The 21,475-nt window shown below is 41.9% G+C and overlaps 1 protein-coding gene across 1 annotated transcript in view; it reads left to right on the top strand.

The window, feature by feature from the left end:
- The window catches only part of myo16 (myosin XVI), a 79,049-nt gene that overhangs the window by 38,396 nt on the left and 19,178 nt on the right, over nt 1–21,475 (top strand). Inside the window, 11 exon segments of the mRNA XM_061791736.1 lie at nt 9–129; nt 665–782; nt 2,321–2,392; nt 2,506–2,647; nt 3,903–3,975; nt 8,106–8,258; nt 8,847–9,047; nt 9,929–10,004; nt 13,525–13,715; nt 15,440–15,520; nt 17,035–17,240. Of these exon segments, the coding sequence (XP_061647720.1) occupies nt 9–129; nt 665–782; nt 2,321–2,392; nt 2,506–2,647; nt 3,903–3,975; nt 8,106–8,258; nt 8,847–9,047; nt 9,929–10,004; nt 13,525–13,715; nt 15,440–15,520; nt 17,035–17,240 (1,434 nt within the window).

Genomic DNA, 21,475 nt, shown 5'->3' on the forward strand with positions numbered 1-21,475 from the left:
TTGTGCAGGTATCTTAACGGAGGACTTCCGGGGGGGAACCCTCTTGCGGCCGCGGCGGCGTCTGCGGAGAGCAGGGAGCGTCTCGCCGCTGTTAAGCAAGCCTTTCAAGCTGTGGGCTTCAGCAAGCAGGTATCGACTGGCTCCACATTTTGAAGCCATTTCCTGTCGAGGTTATTGATAAACATGAGCTTTATGCTGAAGGCGGTCTTTCAAAAGTAATGTCTTATCACTTGCAAAAACAGGACATTAATATACAGTGCAACTGACTGTTTACTGTCAAATACGTGTCTCAATGAGCTCCAATACAAGAAATATAGTTGTTTTTTCCCCCCCCCCTGGTTCGCTATTCAGCATATGGTGTAAAGTTTACCTTGATTTATTTTAAATAAGGTGTCAAACTCATTTTTTGTTGTGCGCCACATCATAGTTAGGATATTCCGTGTCTGTTTTTCAAACGTTTGTCGCCTCACCCCGTGAGCACCTATACTGCACTCGCGTCGGATTAATATCCGATTTATATCCGCGTATGAATGAGGCCTGGGTCGGATATGAAATAATCGGAACTGTACGGTTCACATTGACATGAAAAAATCGGAATTGAGCTGCGGTGGTTCTCAAAACGTTTCACGCCAAGTATCACCTAAAGAAATACTTAACTCTCCAGGACGTGGATTCCGTGTTCACGCTGCTCGCCGCCGCGCTCCATATTGGGGATCTGCGTTTCACTGCGCTGACGGACGCTGATAGCGCCTTCCCTTCTGACCTGCAGCTGCTTGAGAGAGGTCAGTAACCAGCAAATGACATCACGGCCTGAGCGGGTAAGCGGGCTGATGTCAGGGGAAGACATGAGGTCAACAAAGCAATTCTGGCGCATTGCCACTGTTTTCTTTACTTTGGGCTCTGCTGAGAAATCCCCTCATGATTCTTCCTGCTGCTGATCGATTTAGCAAGTGCCAGGCTTATATGATGTCATCACGATGTCACACGCGCTCAGCGCTATCTCCAGTCACGCTCGTCTTTACCGATTAAAATGATCTCAGAGTGCATTAGGTATTCAATTGAAATTAGCTGATATTTTTTTTGGTTTTGTTTTTGTTTCTCAAGAAGTAGTATTCTGCCCACCCTAAAAACAAGAATGAAGTCATTATCGTATACGGAATAAAATTGGATTTTTTGGGGGAGAAAAAGGTTTTCCAAATAAAAAGTCCGAATTAAAGATAATAGATTGTAATAGATATTATATAAGTAGTATTATACAAGTAGTAGTAATGGATAAAAATGTGTACATTTTAAAAATGTGATGTCAAATATTTTGTAAAAGAGAGTTGTAACCTTACAAGAATAGGCTTATTTTCCGAGGGGAAAAAAACTCATAATCTTATGGGCATAAAGTTGTGCATTTTTGAAAAAAAAAGTTTTATATTTTCAAAATAAATAGTTTAATATTTTTGAGGAAAAAAAAGTGTAATTGACAGGCATTATAGTATATTTTTACGAAAGAAAATGGAAAGGAATTTTTATTTAAAAGTCATGTTTTAGAGATAAAAACGGACTATTTTCAAGATTAAAGTCCTAACATTACATGTATGTCATGAAATACTTTTTAGTATTTTGGCACATCGAGATCCGATTATTATCACGGCTGTCGCTGTGGCCAGTCTTTGAAGTAGTCCATAATTATCGTGGCATGCAGTTCCTTCGATCATGCTTCCATCCGCAATACCAGGGGACTAATTGTTCAAACGCAGCCATTAATTGCAGCACCATTGGACTTCAGTGTCATTGGTAGTGCTATGCCAAGAGTATGCCAACAATACATCTGACTACATGCCACCCCCACATGTGCAGAAAAGTATACCATCTCGTTCTTTAGAAACAAAGTGCAGATCCGAATAAAAAATGATAAATGTGCAGATGAGGGATTTATTTTCCGTTCTTGATGTTACAGTCCGCTTGCTTTGGGGTGTTGCAAATACCCAACAGGATGGACCTGTGGTACCTTGGAGGAAGTCTTATACTTTATACAAACAAATCGGTTTTCTGACAAATCTTCAGAACTATGCTTTAGTTTAGTGGTATTGCTTTGCCGGCATCTCCAGTTCAAGGAACTATGTTGAAGTGAGTGGAGCACAGTTCTCTCCAAGTGAGTAAGCTACTATATACTAGTAGTTTCAGTCTTTGCACCTTTTCAGCAAATATGTTCAACCATTACAATATATCGAAACAAATCTACGAATTTACTTTCCAGAGACCTTCGGTTTGTGAAGCGAGTTTCGACTGCACTTATACATTTCTTTCCTCGTGCGTTCTGCATCCACAGTGGCTGGAATGCTGCAGGTGTGTTGGAGTGACTTAAGCAGCGCCCTCACCTCCGATATTCAGTACTTCAAAGGTACGCCATTTGGTCTGTGCATGCGTACCGTTTATAGGCCTCCTTTAACATGAGGCGCGTAATACCGTAGTGTCGTCAGCCACATTTTAAAGAGGCGCTGCCTTCCGTGTCAGGTGATGTGATCACTCGACGTCACACGGTGGAGATGGCCCAGCAGTACAGGGACCAACTGGCCAAAGCTATCTACGGACGACTCTTTAGCTACCTGGTCAACTGCATCAATGACTACCTGCAAGGACACGACGACGGCGTCGGGTAAGGAGGCTGTGATTCTATATACAACTACTACGATGGTCGCTAGGTTAATATTTCCCTTTTATTTATTTACTAATTATGGCCAGAACGCCAGCCAATGCAAAGACCCTCATGGAATACATTTGTTTTACCATTCCCCTTTTAAGGGGCCACAACATTTTTTCTAGCATGTGTACGCAAGTGAAACTCACTCAGCAGCACCCCCTGGTAGGCATGTCTATCACAACAGGATGAGCGGAAATGTCTCAAGGAACCCATGCGCCATGCGGATGGAGATTTTGTTTTAAGACGTTTTAAACATATGTTTTTCTGTTAGGTTTGTCAAATGAGGCGGGAAAAAAACAAAGCGTCTATTCTGTGCGTAATGAAAAGCGGACTTTGCGGTCACGGGATCGGGCCCCTTAATCATCCCTTTCAGCATCACTGCGGTGCGTGCTCACAAGTTGATGTCATTAAACTCGGGTTGTAACATTTACTCAACCAGAACGTGTACATTTAACTGCCGCGCGCGTATCATCTAGCCATTCCCTCTTGCTGTCTTAACTGTGGTTATTGTACAGCACGCATGGAATTAACGCTGAGGTCAACGCTTTTGCAAAGTCGTTATGTCATGATGGGGGTCATGTCCATCAAGACCCCGCCTAGCACTTTTTAACTACCTGTCATTAGTGCTTACTGGATTGGTGCTTAAGTTTCCCCAAAAAGCAGCCTAAAAGAGGGGACCCAAAGGCAGTCATTTCCCCTCGGCACATCAAGGCCGGCGTGGTGGGGCGTGCGTGAGGGGGGGCGGGGGGCGGAGACGGTCGGCCGAAAACCTCCCGCAAACTCGCTGCGGTGCAAAGTGCCTCGAGGCACGTGTTGACATTGCGATTTAACTGGTAGTGCGGCGTCATATAGTTTGCATTGCATGACATGCGAGGAATAGTATGTACTCTCAAGAGAGAAATGGAAAATTCTGAACAACACGCTAGAGGAAGGTTTGAGGGAATGTTTTTTGTATGACACACACGCAAAATTAAGAGGCGTTGCGCTGTTGTTATTGTTGCCGTTAAGTCTTATCTCACGGAGTCTGATAACTCAAGTTCATCTTGTGCAATGTTTTTTGCCTTGTTTACATACAGAGAAAAAGAATGTTCAGTGTCCATGGGACACAACGAATGCAAATTCTGTATGAAAGAAGTTGTTAATCTTGATGCATGTACAGTATTCATGAAAGTATGTTTGTTATGCTTTTCTATATTTGAATATCTTCCAGTGACCCTGTCTTAGAAATTGCCATCCTGGACATCTTTGGTTTTGAAGAATTTCAGAGGAACGGCTATGAACAGGTTAGAAAATTGCTCCTCTTTGTTTTAAGATGCATTTAAGTATTTTATTATGTTTAAATGTTTTGTAACATTTCTTGTAATTATCTTTATTCTATCCCAGCTGACTTTGGGCGAGAAGCGGGGTAAAACGTGGACTGGCTGGCAGCCGTTCAGACGGCACACATAGACAAACAACCACAATCATGCCAATGGACAATTTAGGGTCTTTAATGAACATTTATTTTTGGGAAATGTGGGAGGAGGCTCCAGTAAAAAAACGGCCGCACGAGCAACAGTCGAGACAAAGTCGAACCCAGAATCTCAAAACAGTGAGTCAACCGTGTTGTCCAAATCAAAAGCAGCTGGGAAAAAAAAGGCTTATAGGGAGTATATAGTTAATTATTATGCATGTTTGTTGTTTGCGCATGTGGGGAAAGTTTAATATTGCATTCTTTGTGGAATAAGGGAACATTTTAAGAGGACTTCTTAGAAAATAAATTACAGTTTACTTAGGGGAAGAAAAAAAAACCCCAACCTTTTTGTATTCCCTCAAATAGATGCTGTGCCCCATTTAGTGCGTCATCCACTTGATACAAGAATCAGCAATCAACAATAGATGCCTCGCTTTTCCTACCAAATTGAAGAAAAACATTTGGCTAATGACGTCAATTATGTCAATTCTGAGAATTAGTATTGTACACACACGGGGATTAAAGCATTCACTGCTGTGCCCATTTGAAGCGAAGCATTGCTGACCAACACATCAGCACCTATTGAGTCACGTAAACTGTCTCTCAGTTTAATTAAAGCGTGGAGTCTGACCGCATGTGTGGAAGCGTCTTTGGTGAAGATTAGCATTCCAATCGACTCTGACACGTTCTTTCCTCAATGTTGTGTTTATGTTCCGGTAACTTCTTTTCACCTGACGTAAATGATGATATACAGTTAGCATTGTTGAATATATGACGTACTGTAAATTCTGTTAGATTTTCAAAAATCTGAATAAGAATCATCTTTATTTTGCCAAGTATGTCCAAAAAAAAAAAAAAAAACACAAGGAATTTACGACAACAGACAGAGAATACTTTTGAGACATAAAGACACTGAGAAAAACAGTGACTAAGCAATAAAGGGTTGCTAGTAATCGGGTAATGCCGGTACAATTTTTTCACATTTGTTTGACAATTGTGCAAAAAGATGCATTCTTCTAGGACGTACAGCAGTTTGAATGACTAGTATAGCAATAGTCCGGTGCAATGTCCCTTGTGCAAAGGGCGCAGAGACATCAAGGAATGTATGCAGTTTAAAGTGACTAGTAGTGCGATAATCTGGGACAATGTCGATTGTGCAAATGTTGCAGATACTCCTCAGTCAGTGTGCAAGTGGTGCAGATGCTACTCTGGCATGAGTGGCCAGTGTTGGTCAACAACAGATATGCAAATAGTGCAGCGTGGCGAGACTACTACAGTGAGTGCACGAGTCATATAGAATTGGCCCGACAGAAATGTCACAACAAAACTCAAGAGAAAAAATTGGCAGCATGTTGCAATGGAATTGTAAATGAGCTGTTTATGAAGTTGGTGGCAAGAGGGAAGACGCTTACAAGAAGAATACAGTACTTATATTGTATATCATTTGTAATATAACAGTCATCTATTATGCAACTATTTGGCCAATTCGAGCTTGTGACGTTCAGAATATGAACACGCTGACGTCTCTGGAATGTAGTTTAATCATTTCCCAAAAAGTGTGACAGTCATCATCTCCCTTGGGAACATTTTTAGTCTCTAATTGCAACGAATCATGTGAAGCCTGTGGTTGACTCGGCTTGACTTTTGCTCGTCCTCACATGACCCGACAACCTCAATAACCTCAGTTATTGTGTGTGTGCGCGGTGCGCGTGTGCGCCCATGTTCAGCATCACAATGGCAACAACACACCTACATCCCCACATTCATGTGTAAATGATTTCAATGTAGTGTATTACGTCTGAATTTTTATATATTTATGTTTATTTCCCCTTAATGGATAGAACAAATAACCTAGCGCGACTACTTAAGGCCATTTTATATTCTTAAATAAATGTTATTTGCTGATATCTACACTTACATTTTGGAGATGAAGCAAATATCTCACTCAATATATGTGTTTTGAAGTCAAATAAATTATTTTGCATTGATAGTTTTAAAATACTGTTAAAGACGAACCGAAACACACATACTGTACAGGCTACACATCTACACAATGGTATTAAAGACTGAATGTGTTGTTTTGGATACAGTAGAACCTCTTATGTTAAACACACCTCCAATTTGCCTGGATTTAAAACTGCAAATTATTTTGTGGAGTTTATCTGCGTTTCACTATAACTGTTTTGTTGTGCGACGTGCTAATCCCTGTAAAAGTGTGTTTGTGTGGACTCAAGCACACCTAGCATGTTCGGGCTCATTGTTTCTTCCTGTCACGTGTGTCATTTGTGCTGAAGCTTGAACGTACTGTACTGTACACGTTCAACTCGATTGTCTGCAGTGTAAACATACCATGTGCTCATTTCGCCACGCTTTGTCAGTAGACTGTGGCCTTGTAAGACCTGTAGGGATCTAACATAGGATAGCAGGATCTTTTCTCAACACACACTTTCTACTAACTATTGCGGCGATACATTGGTATTCATACTCTGTTCGAGTGTGACCTGGCTAAACATGTCCGACTGCCAACGTATTGTATTAGCATTTCTCGATCTCGCAATCGACGTGACAACCCTCAATTTCTATCGTCTACTTGACAGCTGTGTTGATCTCGAAATCCGAAGTGATGCAACGCCACCAACTAAAGTCATTCGTTGGTTTACAAACCTGAATTTCACAGGCAAGCTGGGCGTGACCCTCTTCCACTCTGACCCAATGAAAAATGTACTTGATGAATATATATGTCGTGGCAGTATGCCGCTCGTTTCCAGTTGACGAATACAAACGTCCACAACAGTGAATGAGTTAACTAAAAAAAACGGGTAAATAAACTGTCCTGTTTTTTATATATATGTTCATCGTTAGTCCTGTATGTCGATTGCTAACGTCATTCTCAGTGAATCAGGAGGAAGCCTGCTTGCTGACAAATGTCCAAACAAACACGCATTATTGAATTTTTTTTTTTGTACTTCGGTTTGTCTTGTTGCCATCACGACAGCTCTAGGCAGCACAATTAAATGCCCTTCCTTTAGAAAGTTATAAAAATTACAATAAACTTGTGTATCCCCCTGTTATTACCATTCATTTAGTCTTTATGTTCAATTAAAGGTCCTGATTTCACGCTGCCCAAGTAAATTTGCGAGTAAATTGAGACATAATCATCATTATTTGTCATCATTTTTTATTTTTATTTTTTTAAATATATATATTTTTGTTTGGTGGTGTGCCGTGAAATTTTTCGAATTTAAAATGGGCGGATGGGTGGATGTTTATTTTGCCCCCATGTCACTAATGAAGCCAAGCAAAACTCTGATCCCTCCTCGTCGGCTCGCGCACGTCAGTGACGAACAAATCCTCACAATCTTGATATGTTTGTACACACACGCGTGCCGACCGACATAGACTCAGTCACACTCCACACGCACAGCATGATCAGGGTCATTAGTGCTTGTTAATTAAAGCTGTGTGTGTCTGTGTGTGTGTGTGTGTGTGTGTGTGTGAGTGTTGTACCTGCTCAGCACTTTGCTAATGAGCTAACTCAATCAAGCATCTGCTGAGATGCTGTCGCAAATAGAGCAGACAAACACAGATGAGAGGAAAACGGGAGTGCACTCACCTGTGTTCCTGGGCGCACTTGTAGACGTGCGCTTGATATCTGCAGGCCTGCCCTGCGCGTGTTTGTTGTTTACAGCCGCTTCTGCGCCGTCGAGTCACGTGACAGGCCGTCGTGGTCGTGGACAGGATGTTTTTTTTAAGCGGCCATTTACGCTACATGTGAGCTCGGCCAGATATGATTGCTGGAGTTTCTATACTTCTCGTTCGTTTCAGGGTGTGTATAGTTTTGTCATTTACAGCCCATTGGGGAGCCCCCGTTTTCTAAATTGTGTTTGTGTATTGGTGTCAAAGGAAGAGACCCCTCTCCGTGCACAATGAATAGTTAAGTGTGTGTTGTGTACATTCCAGCTGTGTGTCAACATGACCAACGAGCGACTGAGGCGCTATGTCTCCGAGGTGCTATTCCAGGAGGAGCAGGCTGAGTGTCTGCAGGAGGGCATCGCCATGGAGACCCCGCCGTCCCCCAGCAACCATCCATCTGCTCTGGACTTCTTTCTCCAGGTCCTGTCAGTTAGGGCGTGCTCGCACTAAACTAGGCCATTGGAACCGTGCTTGGGCCCACCTGACACCCGAAGCCTCTCATATTTGGCTGGTGCGAGCGCAGCCAATGCGTACCCAAGACGGAAATAAACACAGCGACTTGAAATAATCCATAATAAGTCCAAATAAAAGTACACTCTACATTTGGGCTCAAATGTACCCTCCATGTACGTGTCACAGAGTCAATGCGATGACTCCTTTTGCCAGTCATTCATGCTAACTACCACCGTGCACAACCGAATGAGTAGACGTAATACGCATTTCAAAAAAAAAAAATTAAAAAAAGTCCACATCACCCTCAGTCAGTCATGCACAGTCATGTGTGCACACTTTATTTTCATTTAATCAAGTTCATCGGTCTTCCTGCCACTTATTCATCATGTTAATCATCACCTTTCACGTAACCTTTATTTAGCCAGGGGGACAAAAATCCAATTTGTAAGACCCAAACCCAAGTTTTCGACACATGGCATCTTAGATCAGTAGATGTACGGTCATTAGTTTCTGCAGTTCATGACGTAAGAATGGCGGCGTCTCTTTGCGATCCAGAATCCTCAAGGACTGCTCACTGTGTTGGATGAGGAGAGTCAAAGTCTCCGGCCGACGGAGCAGAACCTGTACAAGAGGCTGTCCGCCCAGCTCGAGTCCAACCCGACGCACGGCCTCTCCTTCACTACCAAGGATGGCAACGGAAACCCCCCACCCAAGGATCAAGGCCCCGCCTTTACTATCCGCCACTATACCGGACAGGTGAGCAAAATCAACGCCCGGCATGTCAAGGCTGGGGAATCCATTGCAATTGCAAAAGCAAACACAGGAGACCCTCTTGCGCTGTGGTTTTTCGCAGTTTCCCAGCCTAAAAACTGAAGGCGAGGCAAGTTGAGCAGTGGAAAAAGAAGCAAAACCTAAGTGGGTGTGACACATTTACTAATAATATCTGATAACATATAATGGGTGGTTGTCCATTGTATGAAATCCCAATTATACAGTTAAATAATGATCAATGGCCACCAAATAGCAAAATTAGTTGCAGTCTGCTTTAGGAACAATGTTACCGAGGAATACAGGTGTCCCTCTTTCACAATCCTAATTAATTAAGTCACATGATGTGTATGCATGTACAGTAGTTCATTGATTTAGGACAAACTTAACGAAAAGGTGGAATATGATGCTTGCTACATTCATAATGCTTTTGCGAGGCTGTCCTTTCATCTGTAATCCAAACTGTTTGAAAGCAACTTTTTATTTGTAGGTTTTTTTTAAAGTCCCATTGACCCAGGCTCTCTTTATATGGACATAATGAAGCTGCTGCACCTCTTCAAAAACATAATGTGTTCCATTACTTGCCAGCATTATAAAGGATGTGAATAGGAAGAGAATTTTTTTTTTCTCAAATCAAAAAAAAACAAAAATCTCTCTTCATACTAAGAATGTCACATCCATCAAGTACAGCGGAACATTCTTCATTTAAATATATTTGAAATTGTGCTGTGTTGTTATTACCTGTTTCAAGTAATTGCCTCCAGATGTGATTATTTTTTTAAAAACAAAATTTTCCACTTGAAAATAAAAAACAGACGACAATAGTAATTGTATTGTGTGCCGTGTTCTTTTTTTTTTTTTTTTTTCAGATTGCGTATGACCTCACAGGATCGCTCATAAAAAACAAGGACTCCCTTCCTCAAAACATCTTGTTTACGATGAAGTGTGAGTACTCGCTGAGCAGCGCACATATGAGCACATTGTTGCGTCAGCGCATACTTGATCACAAAGATCCACTCATGTCTAAACCAACAGCGCTCCAAAACACTCTCTGTCTGAGTGTGTGTGTGTGTGTGTGTTTGTGTGTGGATGTCATGGCGTATGCTGCAGACAGCAGTGTCTGTGTGCATGTATTGTCGACCAAGGTGCCAGATGTGAGGTGTCGCAGCTCCGAGGACACAGACGAGTCGTTGTGCAACTGCCAGGCTTGCTTAGTACGTCCAGCGGCCTAATTGCTTCAATTTCCATGATGTGGCTAATCTTCTAAAGGCCCGGCCTTCATTCATACTTGGCCCTTGTCCCCGCTCAGTCCGGCCGGGCGTGCGCAGGCATTCAAATCGCAAACAGACCGTGTTAACACAATGCAGAGGTTACATTGGGACGTGATGTCCCCCCCCCCCGCCAATTTTCTGTTTATTTAAATAAAGGCGTGCTAGTGGCACACTGAAAATGAAAAATACTAATCGTCACGATGCACTTTGTTTTTATAAGTATATAGAAGTAAGAGACAGTTTGGCGGAAAAAGTCCAAATGGCGCAACAGTAAATTCAGAAATTAGTAAAAACCAGTTTGAGACCAGAAGTTGCTGTCCCCTTATATTTAATCTTCATTTTTTATATTTTTTTTTAGTCTCGTGGGGAATTGACTTTATTCACTTAATATCATAATTGTATTGTCATGATATAATACAAAGCCATGTAAAATAAAAAATGTATAATCGTAAAATTGTTTTATTCTTTCAAATGTGTAATATTTCGTGAACTATATTTACCAAATCATTTAATCCAGCAGTGAATTATGTTATGCTCATAAAAAACATTTTTCTTTGTTATAATTAATAGTCTTATAATATTGCGACTTTATCCATCCATCCATTTTCTGTGCCGCTTCTCCTCACGAGGGTCGCGGGCGTGCTGAAGCCTATCCCAGCTATCTTTATTCTTATACAATTAGGACATATTTTTCTTGTAAAACTACTTACTTTCTATGATTCTATGATTTCGATAACTTCCTTATTTTAAGACTCCAAATAATAATTATTATTATTATTTAATTCAAGCTTTAATTTTCTTAAACTCCATGCAATACACTTTCTTCTCATGCTCATTTCTTGTAAGAATTATAGTTCAGAAATAAATGACAAGTACATAAAAATAGGGAGTTACTTTTCAATCACCTGGTATATATATATATATATATATATATTAGGGCTGTCAGTGAAATATTTTTGAATTTTGATTATTTGCGATTAATCACAGGAGCCAAATCTACCACATTTTGCTTTGAGATGGTATTTTCTTATGTTGTGCTTCGATGAATAGGGAGTTCAGCGCTGCCTTCTGTCAATATCACAAATGTATTCTCGTAACATTTGGACTGATCTTAATTGTGCTGTGGAAAATGGAAGCAGAGAACCACAACCAACCCGTTTATGTTTGCAACAATTAACAACATTATTATCAGATTCGTCAAGTACAAGGACAGCTTTTGGGCTTCATAACCACACACACTGTTTTATTTGTTGAAGGGGAAAACACAGCACTATCGTCTTGAAATTGTTTTTGGGATCACATGAAAAGGAGTAATGTACCTTGAGGGATCGGCCAATGGTGTCGTCGCCCCACCAGACTGGCGCTAATTTAAATGAATGAGAACGGCTACATTCCCTCACGTTGTGCCAATGTTATTTTGAATGTGGCTTCCAGCTCCCTCTCTAAGCCTTTAAGCTTCTAGAAGTTGATGAGATCTATGTAAGTGATTGCTTTAAATGAAAAGACAATTATCCCTGAAGCGCTGTGTAATTAAGTCCTTCAATTACTTAAATGATTGTTTTTCTTTGCTCATTATCTGACTGTAATCAAATATTCCCTCTCATCCACTTTGGTGCATGTGTTGCTGAATGAGTCTGCTGCTGTAGCTCGACTGAGACATCACTTGCATGTTTCCACCTCCGGGACCATAGGTGGCGCCACACCAGCTTTTAGCCTCTTTATACTCGGCTTTATTGTGTGCGTGTGTTTCTGTGTATCTTTCTGTTGGACTAAAGTCTTTGTGTGCATCGTTTAGTCAGACAAATACGTTTCTGTGTATTTTCCAGTCAGACATGTTTTTGTGTACTTGTCAGTCATCTAATATTTTTCTGTACAACTTCCCCTTGAACTAAAGTTTTTCTGCAGATCTTTCACTCGGATTTACAGTATCCGTCCGTGTCCAGATATCTTTCAGTTGGACTACAAGTGTTGCAGTCTTTTTTTCACTCTGGCGAATGAATATATGAATGAGGAATTATATTTTCATATTTGGGATGCATAACATTTGTACGACTAAAGCAAGAAACATAATTATCCCTTTATCTTCTGCCAAATAACGCCAGACCTCTACAATATTATTAGAAGCGGTTTACAAGCAAGAGTTACCTAATAACATGACAAAAACATAAAAGCTTTAAATAAAAGACATCGCAATTACCAGATGCTAATTATTCATATATCATGAAATCTATCCTCTTTTCTTTGCTCCTGCCTGTAAGCTAGCGGTCTTATCTGGAAGTGCCGAATAAATCATTTTCCGTGTTGAAACAAACCAGCCAGAAACAGTGTTGGCTGACCCAATGTCCCGTTTTTCTTGAAAAGTCCGCTTTGAAAATGAATTTTGAATAGTGTCCGACATTCGTCCTTCTCTGTAACCCATCGCGCCTCGCAAGACTGTTTAGCTCAACCGGTCAGAGGAGGGGGAAAATGCAGAGGTCACTCTTAAGTCTGCACGAACGCATCAGAGTTTGGAATCGGAAATCTGATTGGTTAAAAAAAAAACACACACACACAAATACAACCATTGCCAAAAGTGTGTATGTGTCATTCATTGGTCAGCACTTATGGCATCGAAGACCCTGGGCAGATTTCATTGACATGGCAACACATTGAAGCTGAAATCTGATGGGACCAAAAAATAAATACATTATAATCTTAACACACACGACCGAAAGCTGAGAATGTCTATCAAATGTGGAAAATAAATGAATACAGTTTCATTGAAGTTGTAAATTGAGGTCAGTGGTCAGTCGGACTAAGGTTTTTCTTTGAATCTATCAGTCGGTCTGCGGTGTTTCAATGGATCTTTGAGCCAAGACTAATGAGTGTCTGTGAACTTGGGTTTTTCGCTCTATCTTTAATCGAGCTAGCATTGTCCATTCTTTTTATCTCGCGGTCGCACTGAAGGGTTTTCGTGTCCTTTTCAATTGGACTGTCGTGTGTCCGTGTATCAATTCGCCTAACTCACTCAGCATTTAGCTGTTTCTTATGTCATGAAAACGTGTTGTTCTAAACAGCTCCGCGTGCCCCCAGTTGTTTAAATGGGGCCTCTCCTTCGTTGATACTTCTCCTGTCCACCTCGTCTTTTCCACAAATGCGCTTTCTCCTTTTCACTCTTGTTTTCTTCCCTGTGTGCTTTGCATTGTACCCTGCAGCCAGCGAGAGCGTGTTGCTACGGCAGCTCTTCCTGCTCAAGTTGACTCAGACCGGTTCTCTGGTACCAGCAGCCCAGGGTCGGTTCGGGCTCAGGGGGTCCAAAGCTGCTGTGCCGCTCAGCCGGACGCAACCGGGCGACATGGCCGGCGCGCCCCCCCAAGCGCACCGGGGGTACCGTGACCTCACCAAGGTATAGCGTGCTGCTCACAAAGCAGTGTGTTGTGAACTTGGCTGTGGTAGCCCACCATAACAAATCTCAAGAGCCACAGATGCCACAGCTTGTCAACTTTGTTGATTTCTGAGCCTTAATTGATGAGTGGAAGGGCGTCCGTGATACAACCAGTCATGAGCTTTTCATTGCAATTAGGCCGACGACCGTGCTAACAATCAATGGAAACGGAGGCATCGTATTTTTAGACAAAAAAGAAAAAAAAACACGATGGTTGAATTTGAACTTCTTCCCACACCATAGGCTATTTATAAACCTCTGGGAATTAGATTTGTTTGTACGGCCCGTACTTACAAAAAAAAAAAAAAAAAAAAAGCCTGACAACCATGTGTGCCCACACACATGCGCACACACGTTTTGGTCACATCTGAGATTAGACAAACATTTCCCATGGCATTTGATCATAACAAAAATCATCTTTGAACAAACCATGTGGTGCATTCACTCTGTCAATTCCCTTTCCCTGTTCCCATTTTATGAGTTTTGGAAAGCTTATTTTCCCCCATGCACATGTGATTAAAGACACTTCCTGCTCATGTAACCTCCTGGGGGGGGTCTGGCCTTCTGTCTCTGTGGCTCATTAGCCATTTAGAACACGGGTTTACATAAGAACCCTACAACACCCAGTTGTGTCCCTCCAGCCTTGTAGGGACACAGCAGGTAATGCTGTAGTAGTGGGCTCACTATAAGAAAATAACACAATAAACGCCATGTGTCAAGTCAGGCTTGGAAAACTCATTGTGCCAGTTACTATCACATGGACACGCTTAGATTGGGACATCCTTAAAAGCAACACAGTCTGTTATGACTGCATTCTCTGGGTGGAATATTATAACACATTCATATTTATCTGCCGTCCCTTAAAGTAAGAGAAAGGAAACAAAATGACTTTTGCTCAGCTTTCTAAAGGCATGTTTTGACATATGCTGTCTCACAATAAAAGACAATTAACAGCACCTCTCTGCTCACATTTTGCATGTTGCAAAAGAGTCACAAAAAAGAAAAAAAGGAAAGAATTTTTGGATGCTCGCTGAGCTGACTTGTGATCCCTGATGAGTTCATGGAACATTTATTCACGTCTCAAATGGTGTCACAGTGGTTTCTTGGGTGTGTTTTTCTTGTAAATGTCGAAACTTTGAAGAGATGGCTAAAACAATGATGCTATCTATGCTCACTGAATGGAGTTGCAGTGAGGTGCGCTGAAGTGATGTGCTGACGTCAGTGAAGGCGGTTTACTTTTCAAAACATAAAACCAAAAAAAGGAGCTTAAAGCACTATACAGTGGACCCCCGCATACTTGCGGTTCAGCACATTTTTTTTTTCAATTAAGAAAAAAATGACACCAATTTTTTTTTTCTTCAGTTTTTTTTTCAACCCCAAAATCACTTAGTGGCAGTTCATCCCTGCTTATTCAAGAATATTTGGGGTTAAAAAAAAAATGTTCAGTGCTGTCGCCGGTCGCTGTCACCCGCAAATAGCGGGCGTCCACTGTACATGATAAACACAATTCTGAACTATACATTATCACCACAACACGAAAAATGTCCTGGCTGGTCCCAATATATATGTGTACATATTTGTTAAGACCACGTATGATGATCTGGTGTTGCCATGACAATGAGAGCTATTCTCCTTGGGAATATTTTTATTTTTTTGTGTCTCACTCTATGACCTTGAATTGTCAGATCTTAAAGAAGAAAGGCTCCAGCTCCTTTGTCCAACGACTAGAGCGCTGCGGGCCCATCACAGTGGCGGTCCAGCTGAGGGTAACAAGATGCACCTCTTCACTCAAACAAACAAAATTGAACATCATTATCTATGTAATGGTATGATTTGTGATGCATTCCCCCCCTCCTAGAAATCAACATTTTTTTGCCCGAGCTCCCTCTTACACTATCAGTGTAGTGTCGTACTCGAAAGACAGCCTTTGCGTCATAAAGCCTCGAGACTTTATGATAAAACTGTAATACGCCTATATAAAGCAACAATAATATTAGTTATGAGAGGGAAGCGCAGTGTCTGCTGGTGATGCAAGTCTGCAGAATGCGCCTCAGAGAAGGAGCGCTTGCGCTTTGAATGAGGCCAGTGTGTTTCACAATCACAGTGGCCTTGTGGGCGCGTGGTCCAAGAGTCCCTAAGGGGAGGGGGGAGCGAGGAGGGGGGGGGGTGCCGCTTGCAGAGAGTAGGTTGAAGAATGATGCTGTACCACGCTTGAAGCCCTCCTCATGAATGAATGAATGAATGAATGGACAATGGACAACAAGCGGCGTGTGACGTGCGTCCTCCGAATCCTGCGAGCGTGCGCGTATTCGGTCATGCGAGGGCGGCCGATGACGCTCGGGGTTGAGAGGGGGCGGGAATCGTAAGCTATGCGGAGATCGAGGTTGACGTTCGGGGAGCGGTGAAGCGTGTGGTTGTTTTCACGCAGGTTTAAGTGCGCGTGAGTACAACGGAGTAATGGGCCCACACTGAAAAGAAAAGAAAAAAGCCGAAATGTTCCAAGGTTTTTTTTTCCTTGAAAAAATATGACTTTGTTTCTCGTAATTTCCCTTATTTTCTTGTAACGCTGCAGATTTACGGTATCTCGTATTAATAGGACAATTCTTATGATATTTCAACTTTGTTGTTTTGATTTGCAATGATTTTTTTCCTGATATTTTTTGTTATAGCGCTACTATGTCATCAATGATAACACAAATAACTTCTCAGAGCATTACTTTTCCCCCAAAATTGTTTGTAGTACAACATTATACTTGTAATGGTACATTTTGAATTATATTACTTAATTTCTATAGTTTTAAAGTTTCTCTACAAAAAAAGTCTATAATTTTACCTTTGTTTTCTCCGATTTATTTTACTTTATGTTTATAATAACACAAACTAAATTTCCTCATAGTATTCAATAGTAGTCAGTAGTCAAATAAAAAAAAAAAAAGTCCCTTTTCTATACCACGTATCCTGGTTTGGGTCAGAGGGCGTTTCAGCTGACAAGTTCATTTTGTAAAATGAATTCCGAATTGAATCTCCTAACTTTGACTTGGAACTTTACTTTTAGTCCCAGTGTTGTCCTAATGTGCGCGTGTTTTCGGGGAAACTGTTGGCATCAGAGGGCTTGAAAAGAAACAAAACAAAAAAAGTGAGAGTGTCGACGACGTCAGAGAATAACAATAAACAGACTTTGTGAAACGGAACATTTCTAATGATTGTGAAATAGCCAGTGGGCAACTTTTGACTTGGCCCCCTTTTTTTTTTTTTTTTTGTTACTCTTCCCTCCACGCAGAACTCGCTGTCAGAGGTGATCAGCAAGCTGCGGGCATCCACGGCCCACTTTGTGGAATGCGTTCGCCCCAACGGCAGCGGTCGGCCCGACGCCTTCGACAGCTCCCGCGTGTCCGCCCAACTGCGACATTTCGGCGTGCTCGACATGGTGCGCGCCATCCGTTATGGCTACCCCGTGCGCCTGTCCTTTCCCGGCTTTCTCAGCAGGTCAGTGTGAGCGTGTTGCCTCCACGCCTTACAAAGACGAGATTCGTGGGACTGCGGGGTGGCAGTGCCAACCGTTCATCCAGTGTGCTGCGATTGCCTCAAAAGAGCAATACGCGTTCAATATAAACTTACCACAAGCCATTGTACTGTACCGTTCTCTTGGAACACTTGTTGTACGTAGGAATTTGTCTTTTCCCCCTATTTCCTCTAATTGACATCAGTTATTCAAATACATTGTGATTGGCTAGCGACCAGCAGGGGCGTGGCTAGCAATTTGGGGGCCTGAGGCAAAACTTGGGGCCTCCCATATCCACATGTAAATAAATGTGTTTCCTCAAGTATCACTTTTGAACAGTGCGCCCCCACCACAATTGTTTTTCTTTCCTCTGCCTGCATGACATCCCTGGATACATTTTCATGGGAAATCACTTGTCTACTTCCTTAATTTAAAATGACCCTTCCACATGAAGAAGTCGGATTACAACAATAAAAGCCGCATAGGGTTACACAAAGTCTTTAATAAGTTCATAATATTCTATGGAAAATATCATAATTATGAAGGGGGAAAAAAAATTATGATTACAACTTACAGGATTACAACTTGTAATGTGCAAATGCATTCAGCATTTCTAGCTCTCTCACGCTCTTTTCTCATGCGGAGTTGCACATACGTCAAGGTCAAATGTTCCCAAGCACTGCATGTGCAACGTGTCACTAACAGGGCGCCATGTCTTTAGCAATGTTCGGTTCAATTGACTACGTGATTAGCTCTTTTCTAAACCAATGTGAAAAGGATCCCGCTCGGGTTGTGGCTTTCCTAGCGGGAATTGAATTTGCTAGTCGCTTTTTGTAAAAATAGTAGTGAGAGCGGTCGGAAAATATATTTTATATATATATTTTTGTATTTTGTTTTTTGCAATGTTGTTAGTGGAAGCAATGGACGTCAACAACTTACCTAAATTATATTGAAATTGTTTAAGTTGCTTTCTATAAAACAAGTCATGAATATTTAGGTTGAAATGTTGGCTAAATAATTCCCATGGCATTTAGGGATGCACCTGGTAGTTTTGTTGAATTAGCGTTCGGATCATGTCCCTCCTGGACTCCAGAAGTTTGAGATGATGTCATATGTTCTCAGAAGTTCTGGCAGGCAGATAAGCATCAGCATCCCAGAAGTCAGTGCAACCCTCCTTGTTGTTGTTGGAAGCACATAATGACCTGGAATAGGTTCACTTGAGGAGGATGATGGGAGTCCATTGCAGCTAATGAATGCCACTATCACATTTCTCATGTCAGCGTGACACGGGCACACGAAGCAGTCAGCGAGTTGCGTCTGTGAGGTCTCCGTGTCCCAGAACTTCAATTGGACTTTCTTTCTTAACTGCATTGCTGCTTTCACCACTTTGCCTCAGCGTCGTTTTCTTGCTGTGGCAAATAGAGTTGTTGTTTTTTTTCTCCACGTTTTGCCGGGACTCAAGAGAGGATGATTATCTGACACATCTCTTTGGCATTTCACTCGGCATCCCCCCCCTCTTCCTCACATTCTTACAACCAGTGGAGGATTTTTGGCTTTAAGCTTCTTCCCCCCCCCCTCCACCACTTTTGTGTGTGTGTGTGTGTGTGTGTGTTCTCTGTTCCTCTGTCACTGTCTTTCATCCTCTCTTACTGTCTGGTTTAGAAGGTGAAAGGATTAACATGGACATTCCTGCAACATTATAAAAGAGGACAAAGCTTATCACATGGCACACACCAAAAAGTTTCCACTCCCCCACACGGTAAACATCACATCTCCTGGTCCTTCTTTTACTGCAGTGATGTCAGACTTTCTATTGTGACTGAAATGGAGAATAGAAAGGTAGCGAGATGTTTCAAATATTACATGGACGGCAAAATATGTTTTCTTTCAATGGCAAGGTAGCTTTTTATATATTATATTGTGGGTGGGGGGGGGGGGGTGGCTTGTATGCACATGTCTTGAGTCTGGATCTGAATCTGGCCTGTGAGTCTCAATGGCGGAATGTCTCATCCAGTTTGGACGTTGTGAAGCTGAGTCGTTACAATTGCGTTTTATGGTGATTCATCAAACTTTGCTGCCGTGGCAAAAACTAATGGTTTGTCTTTTGAGGTTACAGTATGTGGTTCGGTTTTGGTAGCAGTCAGTTTCCCAAAATTCTGGGGTTGGCGACCAAGCCAATTTTGGGAGGATTACATCCAGGACTGCAACCAAACAGACATTTTTTTTTGTGGTGAGCTTGTGTGGATGGGAAAGCCGTCAAAATGGTGATTCATTTGGCCTAAAAATAATAACCATGAAAAAATGAATTGCATTTTTGGAGGTCTCACCAGTTTTTTGCAGTTTAGCATCGCCAATCTACTGTACACAAATTTGGCGCCAATCGAACAAACTTTCTGGCATACTTTTTTTTAAGGACCTCAGACAAAATGGCCAAAATGATACTAAAATGGCCGCTTCACACCAAAATGGTAGACTTTCTGCGTCTTCTTGTTTATGAGACTTTTTTTTAATACATCTTACTCACGATTGATGTGCCTCCCAAAGTTTGAGGAAAGTGGCTTGAGGGGTTGAATTCTATGGGGAGAGAGCGGTGTCACCAAGCCAATTTTTTTTTGGGGGGGGGGTCCTGCTTAGGAAAATTTTCGGCTGGATGAACACACCAGCAAAATTAGGTCAGTTGTTGAACTTCAGTGTAGAAATGTCATAAAAACTGTGATTGACTTGGCCATACAATAACAATGCAGAAGAAATTAAGCAATTCCAAGAGGGTCTTCGAGTAAAGACCTCCCCCTGATAATACGCCTTTCAAATGATAGATGCTGAGAACTTTCTGCCATTGGGTAAATTGGAAATATGATGATTCCTAGAAGTTGAAGAATTTTGATGCAACCATTTTACTGGAAAAGCAATTGCACGTCATTTGATGTAGTGTGACTGATATTAAATACTGGGTTATTAATCACTGATCATGAGATTAGGCTTTGTTTTGTTTTTGTTATGTTCCTTGTGAAAACACTCTGACCTTTTGTGTGGGTTTCTCTGAGGCTATATTTGGTGTCAGATGGAAAAAAACTAGTGTATCCACCCCAAGTGTCATTCATATCCCGCTTCTTAAACAAAGGGACCTTCCTAACTCTTCTTCCCTTCTCCACCTCCCAAGGGGCACTAGCTCTTTTTTTTTTTGACCTACTACTTATTTCATCTCTTTTTCCATTCGTCCTGCCCCTTGACCAAATCATACAACAGGGCAATAAGTCAGTCGTTAATGTTTTGTGCTGTTCTTGTTAACGCAAACGCACACACACACACAGGCTGCAACCGTGCAGGCCACTTCCCTAAAGTCCTCGAGGCTGTATTAAGGGGAATTGCATTAGTGTCCTGGCAACTGGAGATTTATGAGGAAATCTATTTTACCATTGCTTTTATTTGCCTTTTATGCTACTCTCTGTTTTGCGGCCAGATTTATTTCCTGACAGTTGCGCGAGGTCAAATACTGTCTGCGTTTTGTGTCGCTCGTGTAAATCCCGGCCCCTGGTTTGTGTGTCTGCGTTTCTTCACGGAGCACTTCAGACAACTCCATCACACAGTGAGTGGGTAGTGACAAGTGGGCCATCGTTACTGCTGGCTGTCGGATAAACACGCGTTGTGTAGCGAGCGCCCTTAGCTTGGCTGCGGGGAGATTATGAAACCAAGGGGTTACAAAAATTGGGCAACAGATATTACGTTTGAGTGCATCAAAAGCAAAAATGTTAATCATTTAGATGCTCATGAGATCTGCACGGGACGGTAGTTTGACGTCAGGAATTTCGAACAACTTTTGGAGGTTAAACCCTTATCACTCGATCATGAAGCCCCCTGGGTCGTTCGTGTAAGAGTGTGGATCGACCATCTATGGTTTTCTTATCCCCCATCGAGGGGTTCATGGGTTTGCACGGTTCTTTTGTGTTTTATGGGCCCTCGGGGGGACGGCGGGCGCTGTCTGCCGAACTGGTATTTCCATACAGGAAGAGGGTTAGCCAGAGTTCAGGCGCAAATCAAGCGCGCCCACGCTTGCAACACGAGTGATTCACGTTCGCAGCCATCTGCTTGTTATATTTGCCTCATTTGATGTGTGCCTGACATCATCATCTCTGCATCAAACAGCAGAACAACATGATTATGAAATTGGATGCAACGCTGCTGACATATGCACAAAAGTCTTGACACGCTCCTTCTAATC

Source organism: Phyllopteryx taeniolatus, chromosome 12, assembly GCF_024500385.1.
Source record: "Phyllopteryx taeniolatus isolate TA_2022b chromosome 12, UOR_Ptae_1.2, whole genome shotgun sequence".
Taxonomy (NCBI): domain Eukaryota; kingdom Metazoa; phylum Chordata; class Actinopteri; order Syngnathiformes; family Syngnathidae; genus Phyllopteryx; species Phyllopteryx taeniolatus.